Here is a 20,953-nt window from a genome sequence, read left to right as displayed (position 1 = left end):
TATGTGAGATTCTCCAGATCAGAATGTAAGCATTCTACTTCATTTAGTTGTGCACAGACACACGAATAAGAGATGTGACATTATTAATCACTATATTCAGTTATGATTGATAGGCTTTTCTGCGGGGAGGAAAAAGTGGCTCAGATACAATCTGTCCCAACAGCTCTACGATATGCTAATATTTTCTTCAGACGAAAGAGGAGATGTGTTCAAATACCTGCTATAATAGGCAATTAATACCAAGTGCACCAAAGGAGAGGTGATAAAAGTGGGATTAGGAGAATATTATAAATTAACCAAGAGCTTGTATGTTTTAGTAAATGGCCTCATTTTGAGTTTGACACAGTCTTTTTATTAGGCAAACAGACTGCATTCTGGTACATTCGTTCATGCTAATGTGGTGTTGTAATGTGAAGGTACGTTTATGAAATGGTTGTGATTCTAATGACTGCTGCTTTATTTCTCAAGCAATAATTTTTTTAATTTCTTTTCTTTCCTTTTTTTTTTTTTTTAGGAAAACTCACCTATTTAAGAAAATGAATCGACCCATTACTTTTGTCTCTTCCACACGAGGATATAACAAACCAAGCAGGCAGCTCAGGACCCCTCATTATTTACTAATTGCTTCGGAAATGACTCAGGCTGCATCCATCCAAGTCCAAGGCACCAGGGTAACCCCATAAAAACTTGTGTCAGATCACTGGGTGTCCAACAGACACACTAGTCACGGCTGACTGGGTGGACCAGATGTTCTGACATCATGGCGCCCAGGCTTAAAAAAAGCGTCCCTGATTTGGGTGGTGACGTGGTAGAGAGCAAACAGCCTGGGGCGCTGGATGTGTCTGGGTTTTGCTTTGTTGTTTTCTTTTTTTGTGTCTTTAACTGAATTATACAGGTTTGTTTTGTTTTGTTTTGTTTTGTTTTGCTTTTGTAGATGGGGCCACGGGGAAGGGTGATGACGTCTCCAAACATACCCTGTGTTCTTATATGGCTCAGAACAGCTTCCTGTCTCTCAGGAACTCCCTGGTCCCAGCCCATAATGCGCATCCGCCCCACCTCAAGTAGCAGGATGAGATTTTCTGGCATTTCTACCTCACCCTTGGTGGGGGGAGTTGGTAAGAGATAAATCAGACAGAGTACAAAGACCCGGTTGGTTGGCCCGGCTGAAGCGCTGAAGCTTTGCCTTGGTCCTTTCTTTCCTGGGAGATTCTTCCCCTGAAGAATGTCCTAGGCCTTGACCCCTGCCACTGGCGCAGGATGAAGCTGGAGACGTGCAGGACAGGCGTGGAGCATCAAAGCCTGAGGATGTGGGAAGAACGGCGACAAAGGCAGGACGTCAGAGTGAGGAAAAGGAAGAAAACTCTCAAATGCCCCCTTGAAGTAGACGTCACTTGTACAAAAAGATGGCTCACGGCGAAGGTGAGCGAGAGAGACTTCTCTGTGCTGGCCTGGTCTACCCGCGGGCATAACAAAGGGTCACGTCTGCCAAATGCAAAGGAAGCATCAATACCTTTTCTAACCGGGCCTCCAAGAGGCCTGGGGGGGGGGGGGGGGGGGGGGGGGCTACGGGTTAAGGGCAAGGACTCTGCAGCCAAGCGGCCACGGAGGGAACTGCAGCTTCTCCGCCCACCAGCTCCGCAGCCTTGGTCACAATGCTCACGCTCTGTGTTTCCCTCCATATCAGTGTGGGGTAAGGATGGCACCTGCCTCGTGGGGCTCCCCTCGAATGAAATAATTTTAAAAATATTTTTCATGTTTATTTATTTTTGAGAGACCCACACAGAGAGAGAGAGAGAGAGAGAGAGAGAGAGAGAGAGAGCGAGCATGCGCACAAGCAGGGGAGGGGCAGAGAGCCAAGGAGACACAGAATCCGAAGCGGGCCCCAGGCTCTGAGCTGTCAGCACACAGCCCGACGCGGGGCTCGAACCCACGAACCGCGAGATCACGACCTGAGCTGAAGTCAGACACTTCACTGACTGAGCCACCCAGGCGCCCCTTGAACGAAATAGTTTAACGCCATATGATATTTAGAGCAGCTCCTAGTAAGTGCTCAGTCAGTGCTATTATTCATAGAGCTGGTAAAATTCAAAAAATTACATAGTGTCCAAAGGATTAAGGCCCGGGGGCGGCGGGATCCTTTCGGCAGGAGGCTGAAGCGGGTGCTGTTGGTCCCCTTCTGCAAATCCCCTTGCCCCTACTCCCTTCTCCTTCTAACAAAACCCTCCATTTCCCGTTTTTGTTCCGAGAGCTACCCTCTGGTGGCCCCGTGCTTCAGGGGAGGGAGTCAGGCCACACCCCCAGGAAGTAATCAGGGTTGGTTCAGGCCAGGTGTGCCTGATTCCCGCTAAATGCCTCTGCTTCCCTAGGAGACCTATGAGAGCAGGGAACTGAATAGACCAGAGACCTCAAGGACCCGTCAAGCAGATGCCAAGTCATGGCACAGAAGAGGCGCAAAGGAAAGAACGTACCTGTGACCAAATGAAAAGCAAGGATCGAGGGAGTGAGAGCAAGGAAGGAAAGCACAGGACTCAGAGCCCCTACCGAGTAGGACCCAGTGCAGCGCCATCAGGGGACCAGGACCAGCCGGAGCCAGAATGTGACGCCCTGAGGACTACCTGGGCTAACACAGCTTCTCTTCTCCCACACACAGGGCCCGCCGGGGTCAGACGGCAACCTCTTCCCGTGAAGCCACGGCTCACACTCACCAGAAGACGGAGACGCGGGACCTGGGGATCATCCAGTCTGGCCCGCCCTATCCCACCCTGTGACTGATGGAGAAAACAGGGCTCAGAGAGCCCAAGGGTTCAAGTCGACAACGAGCGGGAATGTAAACACCTGTTGGAGGGTCAAAGTGCCCATGAAGAAGGGAAAGGCCGAGGAACCAGCCATCAGACCAAGCTCACTGCAGGAGAAACGATGGGGAAACACAAGCACTGGGGTTCAGTCAGTTTGGGGCCCTGACTGCTAACTATCTGTCGGCTTAGGAAGGCTAGACCACACACACAGTTAGCAAAATTCTGGCTCCCAAAATTCAGAGACACTTAACTTGCACACATTCTCGGCTCTGGCAAGCCATGTGGACTTATATTTAAAACAAAATAATGAGCTCTCCCAAACCATATAGATCACCCGGCAGTGACAACACATGTCTAAAGAGACCCTGTTTTTCATAACTCCCAGGTAGTTGGGATGAGCACTGGGTGTTGCATGGAAACCAATTTGACAATAAATTACATACAAAAATAAAAATAAAAAACCTCCCAGGCATTCATCGCAGCCACCAGCGCTCCTGTGGGGGCCATTCGCAGGACAATAGTCTTAACTGGAAATACGCTACTGCACGTGGCTACCAGGTGAGGATATTTGGTTCTGTTTATTTGGGGAGTGGGTGGGAAGGGATGAGGTCCATTGGTGTTCCTGTCTATCCTTCAAAGGCACCTGCCGTAATAATGAGACAGTGATAGCTGGCCTTGTCCAACTGTTCCAGGTGCTTTACACACCGGGTATTTGTAAGGCACACAACAGCACTTCTGGGAACCAGGATGCCAGGGGAAGTTACTCAAATAGGAGGGAGAAAAGCTACCAGCAGAAGGGAAGAAGGGAAGGATGTGTTTTGTTCTGCGGAGCCAACAGGTCCGGCCAAGAAGACATCCAGCTAGACGCTTCACCAGAGAGCCCCCTGCTAGAGCCAGTATGAGCCGGACTGGAGCTGAGGACCCGTGCAGAAGCCCCCCCCCCCCCCCCGAGTTGCCCTGAAGTTACCTTCCGCTCCTTAGAATACTGAGATCCCCTCCCACAGGCAGAGCTTTCCACCATTTTTTTAAACATACGATGTACGCACCCTAGCGTGCTGACACGCTGGTGTGTCCCACTGAACCAAAAGTGCCTCCGTCAGCTCCTGCCCCTGTCCTTGACACACGGAATGAAAGCTTCCTGTACTAACCCCACAGGGAGATGGCGCTTTGAGAACTATCTCCCTGTCTCCTTACTTGTAACAGGTAACGCAAAGCTCTTTGCTTTCAACATTTCCTTGGGCTGTGTTCAGTTTGACACACCCTAAGCGGCGAACCCCTTGAGCTCAGTTATACTTCAAGGTGGTGCTATTATCCCCGCTAAGGGAAAGCCAGTGATAAAGACTTGTCAAGGCCTGGCGAGTGGCAAAGCTCCAAGATGGAAACCCAGAGCCGACCGGTCCTGTTAAAAAGAAAGCCACAGGCACTCGATGGAGTCCCTCGTCCTCCGCAGAGCAAACCAAGACTTATTTGAAGTTTCAGCTTCTCCAGGACTGGAATTTGAAGCCAATCAATCTGGAATTTACCGGCCAGCACGGTCGAGGTCATCTGTCTCGTGGGCCCTCCCTATTCCTCCCTCTCCCAAAGACAGGTGAGGTGATCCACCTAATAAGACCCTTGTCCTTCTTCCCAGGGAAGGTGACCTGGCCTGAAACAATCCTCTCTTTCCCTTCGCTAACAGCTTCTTGCCCCGCCCCCCTCCCAATAAAATCCACCTCCTTGCAGCCCCCCCCCCCCCTTCGCTTCCTGGGGATGCTGTTCAATTCACGAATGGCTTAATAAAGCCAATTAGATCTTCACATTTACTCGGTTGAGTTTTTTTGTTTTTTTGTTTTTTGTTTTTTAACAGTCCCCAGATCAGTCTTGTCCTACTTCCACCTGCCTGCCCAGAGTCGGGGCCCCAGGTAGAACTGGGGTGCGGTGGACGCTGGCCAGCATGCATGGCAGAGAACTCCCCGAGCCACCCAGGGATTTAGCGCTTCTGCAATCACCCCTCCTCGGCCTTTTCCCCAGAAGTTGCTTGAAAGCTGCACTGTGCAAGCCCACTGATTAACTCGCTCCTAACCAGTGGGAGGGCTCCCCCCACTGTTAGGATAAGAGGGAGGGGGCTGAGATAACAGAGGAATTAGATCAAGGGTCCCTTGTGGCTTTCCTCGGCGAGGCCTTATTGTTGGTCATTTCCAATCCCGGCCTAGGTCCATACGCACTGCGCTCGCTGAAATGCTGTATTTTTTTTTTTTTAATGTTTATTTATTTATTTTCTCACCAACAGTGAGATCATGACCTGAGCTGAAATCAAGAGTCGGATGCTCAACCAACTGAGCCACCCAGGCGCCCCTGAACTGCTGTATTTTTGATCCACGATGGTGTTTATGTTGATATGATGATTCTGACAAACGGTTGACTTTCCCAGGAGTGTTTCATGATTAACACAGCTTATGAAGAGACAAATTAAAGGCGTGCCATAAATGATACCAATCATATTATGTATCTCTTACAGAATAACAAATGAACCACAATAGCAGAAGCAGATAATTACGCCAGGGTTCTGACTAATATAGACCATAGTGAAACCAGATTTTTAGGAGTATGTAATGCTAAAAAATGTCACAGTAAGATGAATTTTCTGATGTCGGTGGCTTCAGCCAGGGAAATTCAGACAAACATTTTGTGGATTTCTGGCGATTTTTTAATTTTGAAATGTATGAAAATCCCAGAAGGTTCAAAAAGGAAAGAAGATTTGTCACATTTCAAACCAACATGTTGAACCGGGTGAATTAAATCATGATTCTCAAACTGCTTGTGTAACTGACAGGCTCAAATGCATTTTAAAAGGGGTCCGATTCCAACCCCGGGAAGCCACGCACATCTCCTCCCTCCCTAGCCGTACACGACGATGTCCAGCCATAATCAGCAAACAGGAAGGAGCAAAGCTATACGCTCCTCTCCTAAACACATGTAGTAGCTTCTGTGGCAAAGTTACTCAATACTTAAATCTATGCCACTTTGAGTTTCGCCAGTCATCTTTGCCATGCTGCTCTTAATTGGCATTTGCTGCTGAAAAGCAGTAGTTTTCTCTTTCCAAAGAGATCCTTGCTTCAGTCTTCGACGAATCCAGAAAGGGCAGCCCTAATACTGAGGATCTAAAGTTACTACAAAAGTGACTCATATTCCAGGACTCCCTGTTGGTGTCACTCATCCGAAGAGACGCCATCCGAGACCGTCTGAATGCGAGCTCTCCCACGGGCTTGTGATCGGATCTATTTGTCAGACGGCTCTGACGGGACAGTGCAGACAGCAAGATGCGGCCCAAGATGCTGACAATACTTTTGACGCAGGGTCAGGGGAAGAATTTTAAAAGATCTCTATTACCTTTTCTCCTACTTGGATTTCAAGTTCTTTTACTGTCCGACTGCAATTCATTTCATTCCCACCTCCCCTTAAAAATAAAAATAAAGACTTTTTGTTAACATGTTTTAACCAAATAAATGCTTATGTAGGGCATGCAGAGATCAAAATTATAAGGATTTCTAAATTATATATTTATAGGCGCGAGGTATTTCTTACACACTGCCATCCGCCAGCAGTGTAGACCTGGACCGAGTCCCTAGCTTCTCCGTGCCTCAGTTTCCTCATCCATAAAATGAAATCTAACATTTATTCCTCCCAGGTAGCGTGGGAACTGAGCGATTAGAGCTGACACTTCATGAGCGCTTCCTACGGCGAGCCCCATCTGAGTTAATCCTCACGACGACTGTGGGTCAGGGGCCATGATCGTCCTGGTTTGCAGACAAAGAGACTGAGGGACACGAAGGTCATGGCTGCAGAAGTGGAGGTGCCGGGCCACACCCCACATCGCACCCCTCTGCTGCAGTCCCGTGTTCTGACCTCTAAGGGGTCCCCAGTCCACTCCAGGGGCACTCCTTGCCACGCTGTAAAGGACTTCGTGGTGGATGTTATGTCTGTACCATCCCCGCGGCTCGATCTGCTTTTATAACTGTTTTCTCTCTCACATTATCCACGTTATCTATCAACTACTTCAGAGCCCCTCTTTGGAACAATCCGACGGACACCTACAAGCAGAGAAGCCAGGAACGGTCCACTTGAAGGAAAAGCTCTCTGGACAAAGCAAAGGGAGGACACAGCAGCATGAGGCCGAGGGGGCCGGAACTCAGCACATCCCAGCTTTGCTACTGGCGGTGGCCTCGGAGACCAGAGCCCGCCCGGCAGGGCAGGGGACACGGGTGAGTGCAGGGATGGAAATGGATGCCAGCTCTGCGGTGCTGTGGCCATGATAAGGAAGCTGGACTTCACACTGGGGTAAGCGGAAGACGTTGGAGCGTTTCCGGCAGAAATTAACTTCATTTTACGTTGGAGGAAACTGAGGCTGGGAGGGGGAAGAGCCCAACTTCAACAGGGAGACTCGCCAGGAATCCAGACTTACGGTTCTATATTAAATGTAATATTTTTCGTGTCTTAATTAGGTATCGGAAGAGACACAAAACACTATTTTGAAGATACGTTTCAGACTTAAAGAACAAAAACAGACAAATGCCTGTGTACCCACCGTCAGCGGGAGAAACGGAGCAGCGGGGGTGTCCCCGGAGCCCGGTGTCCCCGGAGCCGGGTGCGAACTCGCTCCCCATCTCCCCCTTCCTCCCTCCCTCCCTCTCCAGTCCGCAGGGCAGCTCCTGGGCCCAACTCCCCTCTGGCCCTCTTCCCTTCACAGCTGTCTCCCCTACACCGCGTCTTGCACCCCTGAACTCCATCTTTCTGTCTGCTTCAGGAGAACACAGCTTATTATCAGCTATTAACTTAGCGGCGCCCTCTTTCTTTAGTGCTTCTCGGAACGGTGGGTCTTGAAACCCTTTCACTTTTTAACCTTTCTGTAAGCCTGTCTAGGTTTTTCTCTTAGTGGAGTTTACTATTTGTTACCTAGTCAGACAATCTGCGCCTTTTAAGTGGAACATTTATTACAATCGCCAATACATTTGGGATTTCTATTGGTTCTGCCCTATTCTGCGGGCTTTTGCCTTCCTTCGGTTAATCCCATTTTTCAGGATTCCATCCACTTGTTTGCCTCTGAACACTCCATGTTTAATCGTGCGGCAGTTGTTCTGCAAATTATAACCTGCACATTTTTCAAAGTCTAAAGTAAATCAAGATTTCTCATCTTCCTGCTGGACAAGGTAACAACTCGAGGACATTTTATGCCAGTTCCTCCTCTCCGTGTATATATTGCTACCGCCGTGTATTTTAATTCTCTTCTAGTTTTAAATTCCCAAAGCCATCGTTACTCTTGGCCCTTAGTGCTTCCTCAGGTCAGCGGCTGTTTGGACCCAACTGCACACTCACTGTCCTCTTTGCCCTTCGCTCTTCCCTGCATCGCCTCTAACTGTCCAGCCAGGAGCGTTTTCCTTCTACCTAAAAAGTCCATCCTTTAAAGTTCTTTCACTGGATCTGCTGGGGGGCCAGATCCATTTTTGTTTTACGAGGTCTTTATTTCAATTCTGAAAATACTGAAAGATATGTCCTTTATATATACTTCTAAGATGGCAGCGATTTTCTTTCCAGACACTGTGATCGTCAATTCACTCGCCTGGCATCCCTGCTGCTGTTCAGAAGTCACTTTTGTCTAGCTGTTGCCCTCTGGCTTCTCGGAAGATCTCTCGGTCTGGGGGTAGTTGCGCCCCCACCCCCATCTTTAATCCTGCTCGGGACTTCTTTGGCTTTCTGAGTCGGCGGGACGGAACCCTCGCTCGGTTCTGGAAAGTCCTCAGCCATTGCTCCTTCAGGTATCACCCCATCCCATCTCTCATTACCATCCTCATAGAGTTCCAGTTTCATTTCTGTGACTCTGTGCTGCCTTCCGGCTAAGTTTTTTGCTGGCCGGTCTTCCAGTTCACTTATTTCTTCTGCTACAGCTAATCTGTTTCCTGAACTTACTGAGTTTCACATTGTGCTTATGAAATATGACTTATAGATAGAAAAGAATATGTATTTTCACAGTTTAGTTATAATTAAGGCAAATGCCTACTTAACAATCACCCAAAACAAGAGTGAGAGCCAAACACAAAGGCCCCCGGCTCGCCCTTCTCCAATTGTAGGGGTTCCTTCATACTACATGTGTGTATAAAAATAAGAGGCATGCTTTGTAGTACAAAGGAAGGATCTAGTTTAAAGGTGACCTTGAACACCACAGGCAGAGGGGACACGTGTTTCTCCCTTTTCCACATGGCCTGACATCAGTGCTTGAGCTTACGCTATGGCGAGAAGCGAAAAGGGCCCCGGTGTTCCCACAGAAAGAGACCTTACAGGTCCTAGGCTGGCAAATACTTTATTCCCCGTGCATGGGAGAGGCCTTCCCACTGTTTCAAACCAGGGACACCAGTCTCAGTCTATGGTCGGTCCCCTAGGCCGGTCTGGTTTCTCCTCTTGCTGCCTTTCCCCTCCTCTCTCCGATTCTGCTGCTCTGCAGTTTCACTGGGACAAGTCTACATAGGCGTTTCTTTTCATTTGGCTGGCGTAAGCTTCTCAGCCATCATCCTTTGCAATGTCTCTCTTCCCTATCCTTTCCCTGTATATCTGGAAATCCAGTAAGAGATCTCTTGGCCTTCTCTTTCTCCCCACCATGTCTCTTACACCTGTCCTCCATACTTTATCTGTCCTTGTCTTTCTGGGTGGCCTTCATGGATAACTGCTTTGGAACTACTTTCCACTCCACTAATGCTCCCTTCGGCTGTGTTTAATCCACGACTTTCACCCAGCCACTGAATTTTATATCTACAATTGTTATTGCATCTTTCAAGTACCAGAAGTTCTGCTCTGTACTTTTCCAAATCTTTTTTTTTTTTTTCTCCCTTTTGGCCTCTTCTTTCGTATTTATATGTTGAGTACATTCTTTCATTCTTCTGAGCACTCTAAAATAGTTTCAGATTCTATATTTGATACTTCCAGTATTTCGAGCACTTGGATATCTGATCCTAGGGGACATTGCTTCTATTGGTTTGCCAACCTCATCCTTTGCCTCTTCATATGTTTTCAATATTTTGTGTGTGTGGTCTGATATTACTTGGCACTTTGTGGAAATTCTTTAAGGGCTAGGTTGAAAATGTATTCCTCTACAGAAGGCCACACCCAGGCCAGGACCAGTTTTAAGTGAACTACTAGCCTGAGACTTCTCAGACCACACAGGTAGCATTATTTCAGGCACAGACTTGTATAAATACTGACTCACTGTGCTTTGCCCAAATGCAGCATGGAAAAAGGTAGGTTTCCTTGTTGTGCCCTTCTGTGATGCAGATTTATATTTATAACTTACCCTTACATGAGGGTTTAGGTGTCCTAACTTTATATGTACTGGTCCTCTGTTGGGTCCCTCCACCTCAGCGTCTGTCTCCTGTCCCCTCCACTCTAAATAGCCAACCAAGCTGAAACACACATCCACCGGGATTTAGCTAATACTCTCAGGGCAAAAGCTGGCTTTCGTCTCATTTCATGTTGGCCTCTAAGGAGTCCTCGCTTTCTGGCTAGCTCACTAATGAATGAAAATGTATGTATACGTTTTACCTTATATCAGTCAGTTTAGTGGTTTCCAGTGGAAGTGTGTTCATGGATATACCCTACCATATTACCAGAGGGAGCATCTCTGTTGGCTACGATTCACTGTCTCCAACAGCAAAGAAAATTCAGCCCCACGGGTTAAGTCGGTTTTCAGCTAAACCTTTCAAACTTAGTTTAAACATTTAGCCTTTTATATTTAAGGAAGTAACTTGTGATCCTTTTCATCTCAAGCTAATTATTAGACTGATGTTTCACAATTAAAAGAACAAAAACAAAAGACAAAAAAAGAACTCTCCTGCTTTCGGGTTTTCTAGTTGTTTAGCTTTTCCAACAAGTAACATTCAAATGAGGGGACTGTCTACCCAGCGACCTTATCACAGATGGGGACTGCTTTAGGTTAGGAGCATCAAAATACAGTTTATAAAACAAATAGTCATTCTTTTGAATAAATCTGGAGATGATCTCAGCCCAACACTTACGGACCATTAACTACACAGAGCACAGAGCAGTCCCTGGCTGCCTAGGGGCTAATACTTTGTCACTCGTGTTGGCGTTGCTGCACCGATTCTGTTTTTTAATTGTGATAAAAAATCAAAAGAAACAAACCAAAAAAAAAAAAAAAACGCACAACATAAAATTTCCCACCTTAATCATTTTTAAGCGTGCAGTTCATCAGTGTGAAGTATATGCACACTGTTGTGCACCACGTCTCTGAAACTCACACCCATTGAACAATCCCTGCTCTGCCTCCCCTCTGCTGCATGATTTCTTACACCTACGCTTGCATCCACGACTGATTCTGTCAGGAAAGCTATCACACCAAAACTTGCTAATGCTTCAGGATCAGATTTAACTCTTACAACTGCACGACTCCTGAGAAAATGAGGTTTATTCATTTAGAGTCAGATAATCTGAGTAATTTTTTTACTAAAATGGCCTTTCCTGAATCACATGCTAGAATCAAAGAACCTTCCAGCTGATAGAGACATGAGAGTTCATACTCTAACACTCCCCTTTTGCAGGTAAAGTGAGCGAGCCCCAAGCGCATGCTACAGTTACAGAATCCAAAGGACCTCTTTAAAAAATATTTCATTTGTACCTCCTAAAACATGATCGCTTTTGAATGAGAGACGTTAGAAATAAAATAAAAATGAACAAATTTAAATTCTGCATCTTAACATTTTTACTTCAAAATTAAAATGTATTATTTCCAAACCTGAAGTACGCTGCACATAATATATATTAGCACTGTCTTAATTTGTTATGTTTCCATTTCCAATACAGTATTATTTCTTTTGTTCTAAAATGCATCCTACATCGAGGCTACTAAAGACTTGTCTACATATACGTTTGACTGAGGATTAACTCCATTAAATTCTATATGGACGAGCTCTACCAACTCATCTTCCACACATATCTGTTGACCTGATTAGCTCTCATGACCTCATAGCCTCTCTCTTGTCATTCCATAATTCACATTTTCATATGAGCAAACGAAACCACTTACCTCTTTATAACATTTATATGTAGGTCCATCCCACCGAACCCGGACAGGAATTCAAGGTAAGGGACGGCACCAGAGCTGGTGAGGGGGATCTACATTCAAACAAGAATGACAGCCCGTTAGAGGATTCAGATCCAAGTAGTAGACCGCACAGGAGTTCTCATGGTGTAGGACAGGATGCCATCAGAGGGGCGGGTATTCTAGGAGGCACAGCTACTTCACCTAGGTGTCTGAGTTGACATACATCCTCAATAAACCGGGTACAAATAGCATAAATGCCTGGCCAATCTGTGATCAATTAAAAGTCAACAAGTTGTCTACAAAATTATCTGAAATCTAGTTCTATCTAAACCATAGAGTACAATTAGGGGTGCCTGGGTGGCTCAGTTGGTTGAGTGCCCCACTCCTGGTGTGGGCTCAGGTCATGGTCCCGGGGTCATGCCCCTCCTCAGACTCCAGGCTGAGAGTGGAGCCTGCTTAGGATTCCCTCTCTCGCCCTCTCCCCCACTCACAGGATCTCTCTGTAAAATAAAAATAAAAATAAATAGGGGTGCCTGGGTGGCTCAGTCAGTAGAGCATCTGACTTCGGCTCAGGTCATGATCTCATGATTTGCGAATTCGAGCCCCACGTCAGGCTCTGTGCTGACAGTCAGCTTGGAGCCTGGAGCGTGCTTCGGATTCTGTGTCTCCCTCTCTCTCTGCCCCTCCTTCCACTTGCGCGCGCGCGTGCTCTCTCTCTCTCTCTCTCTCTCTCTCAAAAATAAACATTAAAAAAATTTTTTTTTAATTTTAAAAATAGAGTAAAATTAGTAGAAATACGTTCTACTATACATTTTATATGTACTTCTATGTGTATATATGTATAAATGTATATATTATATATATTTTTCCCCAAAAGGGTGAGGCCACAGCACAGTTTTACCGTCTGAGGGTCATGTGAACTTTCTGTACATTCATATACTTTTAAGGTAGAAAAAAATCCATTTTTAAATTAAAAATTCTATAAAGGACATTATTGGGTCAAGTGGGTCAATACGGGCTATAGATTAAAGTAGTATCTCAATGTTTAATTTACTAATGTTGATTACTGTGATTGTGTAAGAGAATAGTTCTTATTTTTAGGAAATACACAGTGAAGTTTTTACAAGTAAATAACCATAATATAAGCGGCTGCCTCTTAAAGAGTTCAGAAAAAAATGATGTACACAGTGTATATGTCTTGTACGCCGTTTGCATCTGCATACAGACCACACGTAGATAACAAAAGATCACAGGAGAAGCAAATGAGAGTAAATGTTCACAAGTGGCAAATCTGGGTAAAAGGTCTATGGGTACTATTTGTACTATTCTCATTCTTACAGATTTTCTGGAGGTTTGAAATTACTTCTAAAGAAAAAGTCTAATTTTTTAAAAAGTGAAAATAATTATCTCCCCCAAAAAAGGATTTGGAAACTAAAGTTAAGACGTGTAATCAGGGGCGCCTGGGTGGCTCAGTCGGTTAAGCGTCCGAAGTCGGCTCAGGTCATGATCTCGCGGTCCATGAGTTCGAGCCCCGCGTCGAGCTCTGTGCTGGCAGCTCAAAGCCTGGAGCCTGTTTCAGATTCTGTGTCTCCCTCTCTCTGACCCTCCCCCGTTCATGCTCTGTCTCTCTCTGTCTCAAAAATAAGTAAACGTTAAAAAATAAAAATAAAAATGAAAAAGACGTGTAACCAATACAGATATATTTTATGAAGCCTCATACAAACACACAAAGTACAATTTCCCATACAGCTGAGCGGCTCCCACGTCTATACAGTCAAATTTGATGTTCACTTAGCCCTTCAAATTCCAGCCTCAAAGCCTACACGGCTACCTCAGTCTTCCCCAAAGGACAAATTTCTCTTTTCTATTTAAAACATGTGTGACTAGAAAATGGGACCGGAGGGAGAGTGGCTCACGGTGTGGGCCCTCGTGAAGACGTTTCCTGAAAAGCACATCCGTGATTTCTATTTCGGATAGGGTATTTATTAGGAGATGTCATTTTGGGGTAGACACCTCAGAGTTTGCCTAACCCCACAGAAGAAGGGCGAGAACAGGGTGTGTGTGCTGCCCCAAGACAGGAGGCCTCATGGTTTGGGGAGTAAGGCTTCACGACAAGGGGGAAACGTACAATTGCAGAGCTCATACCCAACAGACGGGCACAAGCAGGACCCTTGGTGTTTTACAGGAGTTAACTCCTCTAGTCCCAAACCAGCTTCTGTGGGTGTGGTCGTTTTCCACGTGACCTCCCTGCACGGCACTACCATTAAGTGCCAGAACTCTCTGTGACTCCAGAGCCCAAGTTCCTGTCACTGCGCTAACCACCCTGCCAAGAAGGAAGGAAGGAAGGAAGGAAGGAGGGAGGGAGGGAGGGAGGGAGGGAGGAAGTCCATTAACCTATTGAAGCTTTTGTCACATTTCACATTGTTACTTATGGTCTAATGAAAATTCTAATGTGGCAGATACATTTTTGCATTATGTCCGGCCTCCAGAGCTCAGTCCATTAAACAAACCAAAGAATCTAGTCTAGAAGGAGAGGCTCTTTGCTAAGAATTCACTTTTTCAGTATTTGTGATTCTGGCAAAAATGTTTAAGAATCATAACCACCCAACGATGAATCACTAAAAGTAAACTCTTAGACTGGGGTGGCGGAGGGTAGTGTTTAAATCCACATCCATCGTGTCGACAAGTGTCTTCAAAGGCATCTCTTTCCCCAACACAGCACGACCTTCGGGACCAGACCACAGCTGTGGTTTTCTTCTCTGGAATCTCTTTGCCAATTCAATTCCTTTCATAAAACTTTTATTAACGTTCAGAGACCAGGGCCACCTTCGTAGAAAGATTCACTCTACCGTTAGTGGAAACTAAGGTACAGGGCGATGCCCTGCCAGCAATGCCACACCGTTCTTGCCCTGATCGGTCTCCGAAACTGTCCGACATTCAAACGTTCTCGACGTGGTTCTTAAAATAAAATTGAAGCTGAAGTGAGTTCACTGTAACTGGAAAACTCTTACCTAATGTTGACAGTGAAATTCCCCTGAAATACTTTACCGGTTTCTATGTTTCCAGTTAGGTTTACATTCACTATTGGAAAAGGGATTCGCTGGTAAAAGATCTAGAAAAGTCACCCACCCTGTGAACTCCAGTGACTGGAAAGAGAAACCCTGCTCTTCATTCCCAGTGAACTTGGCCTCCTAAAAATGCACCCCATTCCTCTCTGGGCTGATGGCTCAGAGCCTGGAGCCTGTTTCCGATTCTGTGTCTCCCTCTCTCTCTGCCCCTCCCCCGTTCATGCTGTGTCTCTCTCTGTCCCAAAAATAAATAAACGTTGGAAAAAAAAAAAATTTAAAAAAAATGCACCCCATTCCAGCCTCCTCGGTTTACACACGGTCACGGGAGCTCGAGGTTCTAGAAAAGCCATGCTTATTCTTTCAGCTAGACTACCAGGGCCTGGTTTTTAAAGTCTCTGAATCTCTACAGCTCTCAGCGACTTCTCTTAAAAACAGATGTAGCTTTTAAAAACGGATACACATTTCACATTTTCTGTACTTTTCCTCTTCCTGCATAGCTGATTAGCTTGGGAAGGTTGTCAAAATTTTAAATTAACATTAGATCATGAATACAGGGAGACATTAGCAGGAAAAATATCTTAACTCTCCATTTGGTATAAAGTATCAGTCAAATCAAGCTTATGAGGAAACTCATACCGGGTTTGCAAGGACAAATGTTCCTTAAAAACAAGAGAACGGTACCAGTTGCCCTCACCCTTGGGGGTGCAAATCCAAACCACAGCGAGTTACCACCTCCCACCCGTCAGAACGGCGGAAATCAACGACACAGGGAATAACAGGTGCTGGCGAGGATGCGGAGAAAGGGAAACCCTCCCGCACCGTTGGTGGGAATGCACACTGGTGCGGCCGCTCTGGAAAACGGTATGGAGGTTCCTCAAAAAGTCAAAGATAGAGCTACCCTACGATTCAGCAACTGCACTACTAGGTATTTACCCAAAGGACACAAAAATACTGATTTGAAGGGATACACACACCCCGATGATTACAGCAGCACTATCAACAACAGCCAAACTATGGAAACAGCCCAAATGTCCACCAACTGATGAGTGGATAAAGAAGATGTGGGGTATGTGTGTGTGTGTGTGTGTGTGTGTGACTGAATATTGCTCAGCCATGAAAAAGAATGCAATCTTGCCTTTTTCAATGATGTGGATGGAACTGAGAGTATAATGCTAAGCGAAATCAGAGAAGGACAAATAACCATATGATTTCACTTGTATGTGGAATTTAAGACACAAAACAAATGAGCAAGGGGGAAAAAACCAGAGGGAGGCAAACCATGAAACAGACTCTTCGCTGTAGAGAATAAACTGATGGTCGCCAGAGCGAGGGAGGGTGTGTGCGAAACAGGTGATGGCGATTAAGGAGTACACGTGTCATGATAAACAGCGAGTGCTGTATGGAAGTGTTGAATCACTATATATTGCACACTTGAACTGATACTACACTGTGTGTTAACTGCCTGGGGTTTAAATAAAAACTTAAAAACCGAGAGAGAACATTACCACGTGACACGGCAATTCTACTCCTAGGCACGTACCTTAGAGAAGTTAAAACACATGTCCACACAAAAACTTGTACGTGAATTTTCTTAAGTTCATTTATTTATTTGGAGAGAGAGAGAGGGCACATGTGGAGGAGGGGCAGACAGAGAGAGAGAGAGAGAGAGAGAGAGAGAGAGAATCCCAAGCAGGCTCCACACTGTCAGCGTGGAGCCCAATGTGGGGCTCGAACTCACAAACTGTGAGATCGCGACCTGAGCCAAAATCAATAGACGGGCCTTCAATCGGCTGAGCCACCCAGGTACCCCTGTACGTGAATTTTCATAGCAACGTTGTTCACAAAGGCCAAAAAGTGGAAGCAACCCGAAGGTCCATCAGCCAACGATAAACAAAAGGTGGTCTATGCATATGATGGATCACGAGTCGGCCATAAGAAGGAAGGGAGTACTGATTCCTGCTACAACACGGATGAACTTTGAACACATGATGGTAAGTGAAAGAAGCCAGACACAAAAGATCATGTATTATATTACTCCATTTATAGTAAATGTCCGGAAGAAGCAGGTCTACTGTGACACAAAATATATTAATGGTTATCAGGGACTAGGGGAGGGGAAATGGGGAGTGACTACGAATGAGTCCGGGGTTTCTTTTGGGGGTGATGAAAATTTCTAGAACTAGACAGCAGTGATAGTTGTATAACCCTGAATATACAGAAAACCAGTACCTTGTAAATTTTTAAATGGTGAATTTTATTATAATATAAATTATAACTTAGTAAAGTTTTTAATAAAAATATCGATACACGAGTGACTGGGTGGCTCAGTCAACTAAGCATCTGACTCTTGGTTTCCACTCAGGTCATGATCTCATGGTTCCTGCGATCGAGCCCCACATCAGGCTCTGCGCTGACAGCGTGGAGTCGGCTTGGGGTTCCCTCTCTCCCTCCCTCTCTGCCCTTCCCTGCTTGCACTTTTTTTTTCTATCTCTCAAAATAAACAGATTTTTAAAACTGTGGGTACAGTCAAAAGTGACACATGAAATCATTGGTACGTATCATTTGTGAAATTTTTAGTTAAAGTGAATAAAGGGGAAACTTTTTTTTTCCAGGAGAAAAGCTTTTCATCTTTCTTCTCTCTTCCCTGCTTTCCTGTTCCCTCCATAATAAGTCAGTCCTAGAGTCTGATGGGGCAGAGAAAAAACAATGTCTGCCATGCTGGGGGGACCATGGGAGTCCAGAGCAGGACGTGACCCAGGTGGGGTGAAGAGAGCATCCACACGCGCGGGGCGAGGCTCTGGGGATGGGAGATGATCACACACCAGGGAGACTGATCAAATAAGGAAATATACTAAGAATAACAAAATCCAAGCTTCTCGTTGTGTGAAAAGGTAATTGCAAATATGAAAAAGCAAGAAAATTAGAAAGAACCCTGAGAGGTAGGATTAGAATTGGCAGTACTGGTGTAGACTCATGGTTTTCAATATAGAGAGAGGTTGGTACAGAAATGAACGGAGATGTAAATGCACGTATACATGTGTATTGGGGGGAAATGTACCCTTAGAGCTCTGCCCACTGAGAGGCCTGGAGTGCCATCCCAGTGGCAATGAGCAGCCCCAGTGCCCAGATTCTGGATTCTGAATTTCGTTTCCATCGAAAGGACCAAAGCTATTTAGGGAAATGGATAATTCCAGGACTGAGGCAAGGAAAGTACAGATGAGTTTAGAATATTTTATATTGGAAACAAAGGAAGTGCTCTGAGAATGATAGGGGCATGCCAAAAGGACACAAACCAGCAGGAAGGGGCTCCTACTGGTCAAAGTAGAGGCAATTTAAAAATCAAAATAAATGAAGAACGTAATGGATCATAACCACTTGATAAAAGAGGAAATCTTGAGTCCCTGCAAATATAAAAACAGTAAATGAATAAATGAAAGTTCGGTAAGGAATGGAATATTTACATAGTTTCAAATTTTCCCCACAAAATGCTTATTAATTACAAAGTGGATAAAGAGTACCTTACCATGAAAAAGCCTGACAGATCCCAGTACCCCACAGATAGTCAAGTGATCAAAGTGAACATAACAATAACAGGACAAACTAGGATCACAGCGCAACCTAATAAAACACAGTGAGAACACAGCAGCATTTCTGCAGTACTCCTGTCCAAAGATGCAAGCCTTGATCTAGTCATAAGGAGACATGAGATAAACTCACACCGGGACATGCTACACGCTGCAATCTTCAGTGTTAAGGTCCGGAAAGCTAAGGAAAGACTGAGGAACTGTTCTAGACTGAAGGACACTGGGGAGATACGACAACCAAATGCAATTCGTGATTCTGACCTGGATCATACAAGACCTGCATGGAATGACTGGCAAAACCCGGCTGGGTCCTGGGGCTGAGACGGTAGTCATGAGCTCATGTTAATATCCATGTTTCGGTGGTCAGATTGCAGTTATCTAGAACGCTACCCTTATTTTGATTTTTTTTTTTTTTTTTTTTTTTGAGAAAGAGAGAGACAGAGAGCGAATGGGAGAGGGGAAGAGAGAGGAGACGCCGAATCTGAAGCAGGCTCCAGGCTCTGGGTGTCAGCACAGAGCCTGACTCAGGGCTCTAACCGATGAGCCGTGAGATCATGACCTGAGCTGAAGTCGGATGCTTAAGGGACTGAGCCACCCAGGCGCCCCAGGCTAACCTTGTTTTGAAGGACACACACACTGAAATATTTGGGGTGATGGGGCCGCTTACTCCCAAATGGTTCAGGCAAAGAAAAAAACACTGCTCTTCCCACTAAACTTCCACTTTCTCTGTAAATTTGTGACTGCTTTTAAAAAATGATAAAGCAGCAGTTGTGGTACATACAGCTCGTAACAGATCAATCTCCCGCACAAAACAACTGTAAACTGGCAAATACGAAAGCAGGAAGACTTTGGAGAAATTCAAAACTCAGGAAAAGGGACAAGTATGGAGGGAGTTTCCCATTCATAAAGGCTTTGAGCCTAAGAGTAAGCCACAGTCACTCCCCAGCAGAGCAGCTGAAACCCCAAAAGAAAACCCAGTCCCTCTGGCCTGAAGAACCAGTGTGCAGAACCTGAAGCAACCACGGCCACTAAAAATGTGAGGGAAGTCTCAAACAGGAGAGAGGAGGAGACCCGCTTGCTGTTCTAAGTTCTGTCCAAGTTTCCAACGGATGCCGAACCAGGCGTGTGCAAGCCGGACTCAGAGACCCACAGAGAAACAAAAGGGCCAAACTCATGCAAATGCATGCAAATGCAAAGCATTTGCAAATGAATGCAAATGCATGCAAATGATCACTGCCTGGGAGACAAGAGTTTGCAGGTTAACTGCTGCCAGAGCAGGAGCATCGACAGTCTTCAGAGAAATGGAACAGAATCCAGTCTCCACAGCACAGTATTTATAGTGTTCAGCCCTATACTGTCTGATGTGCAGCCACAGTCACATGTGGCTGTCGAGCACTTGAGCCGAGGCTAGGGCAGCTGATGAACTGAAGCTTTTTATTCATGTTCATTAATTTAAATTTTAAAATTAATTCAATGAGGAGCACCCGGGTGGCTCACGGTTAAGCGTCCGACTCCAGCTCAGGTCACGATCTCGCGGTCCGTGGGTTCGAGCCCCGCGTCGGGCTCTGTGCTGACAGCTTGGAGCCTGGAGCCCAGAACCTGCTTCGGATTCTGTGCCTGTCTCTCTCTCTCTCTCTCTCTCTCTCTCTCTCTGCCTCTCCCCTGCTCATGACTGGAAAACTTTGAAGTACGTTTGCAACGACTAAGTATATGAAACTTGTATTTTAATTATAAATTTTATGAAATCTAAATATAGATCAAGTATTTCCAATGGAAACTTAGTGTGTAGACTGAAGTCGTCTGTAAGTATAAAGTGTATAGCAGGTTTTGAAGGCTTCGTACACAGAAAAGAATGCAAAATAACTACTGATTATCAATTTTTAATAGTGATAACATGTTGAAATGATACATTTTGGACACGTTCATTAAATTAAAATATTCAAATTAATTTCACCTATTTCTTTTCAGGTGGCCATTAAAACATTTTAAGTTACACACGTGAGTCACTACACATATATATACATATATATACACTATGTATTAAAAAAAATTTTTTTTTTAATTTTAGTTTGAAGTAATCTCTACACCCAGTGTGGAGCGTGAACACAATCCCGAGATCAAGAGCTGCGTCCTCCACCGACTGAGCCAGCCAGGCACCTCTCACGCTGCATTTCTATTGGATAACATGGGTCTGGGATGTAATCCAAATACAGTAAAACCTTGAATTGTGAGTAATTTGTTCTGTGAGTGTTCCGCAAGATGAGCAAACATTTCTAATAAAATTTTAACTTGATAAATGAGTGATGTCTTGCAATATGAGTAGTACATGACATCGAAAGTCACATGATCACAACTGAGCCAATGGTTTCTCTCTCTCTCTCTCTCTCTCTCTCTCTCTCTCTCTCTCTCTCTGTGGGATTG

At 45.3% G+C, this 20,953-nt stretch overlaps 1 protein-coding gene across 7 annotated transcripts in view; it reads right to left on the bottom strand.

The window, feature by feature from the left end:
* Positions 1 to 20,953, bottom strand: part of EFCAB6 (EF-hand calcium binding domain 6) — a 249,329-nt gene that overhangs the window by 191,442 nt on the left and 36,934 nt on the right. For 5 of the 7 annotated variants that reach the window (XM_040490605.1, XM_040490608.1, XM_040490604.1 and 2 more), the window contains 2 exons: positions 11,863 to 11,951; positions 6,165 to 6,231 (listed from right to left, as the gene is read on the bottom strand). The exons of 1 other annotated variant lie outside the window; for it this stretch is intronic. In XM_040490605.1, the coding sequence (XP_040346539.1) occupies positions 6,165 to 6,231; positions 11,863 to 11,951 (156 nt within the window). Of the gene's footprint in view, positions 1 to 6,164; positions 6,232 to 11,862; positions 11,952 to 20,953 lie in introns of those variants that run through there. One more of the 7 variants, XM_040490610.1, reaches the window with a different exon arrangement.

This window comes from Herpailurus yagouaroundi, unplaced genomic scaffold, assembly GCF_014898765.1.
Source record: "Herpailurus yagouaroundi ecotype Mexico unplaced genomic scaffold, PumYag 182, whole genome shotgun sequence".
Taxonomy (NCBI): Eukaryota; Metazoa; Chordata; class Mammalia; order Carnivora; family Felidae; genus Herpailurus; species Herpailurus yagouaroundi.
The sequence above is the reverse complement of the archived record's forward strand: the minus strand, read 5'-3'. Positions and strand labels throughout refer to the sequence as shown.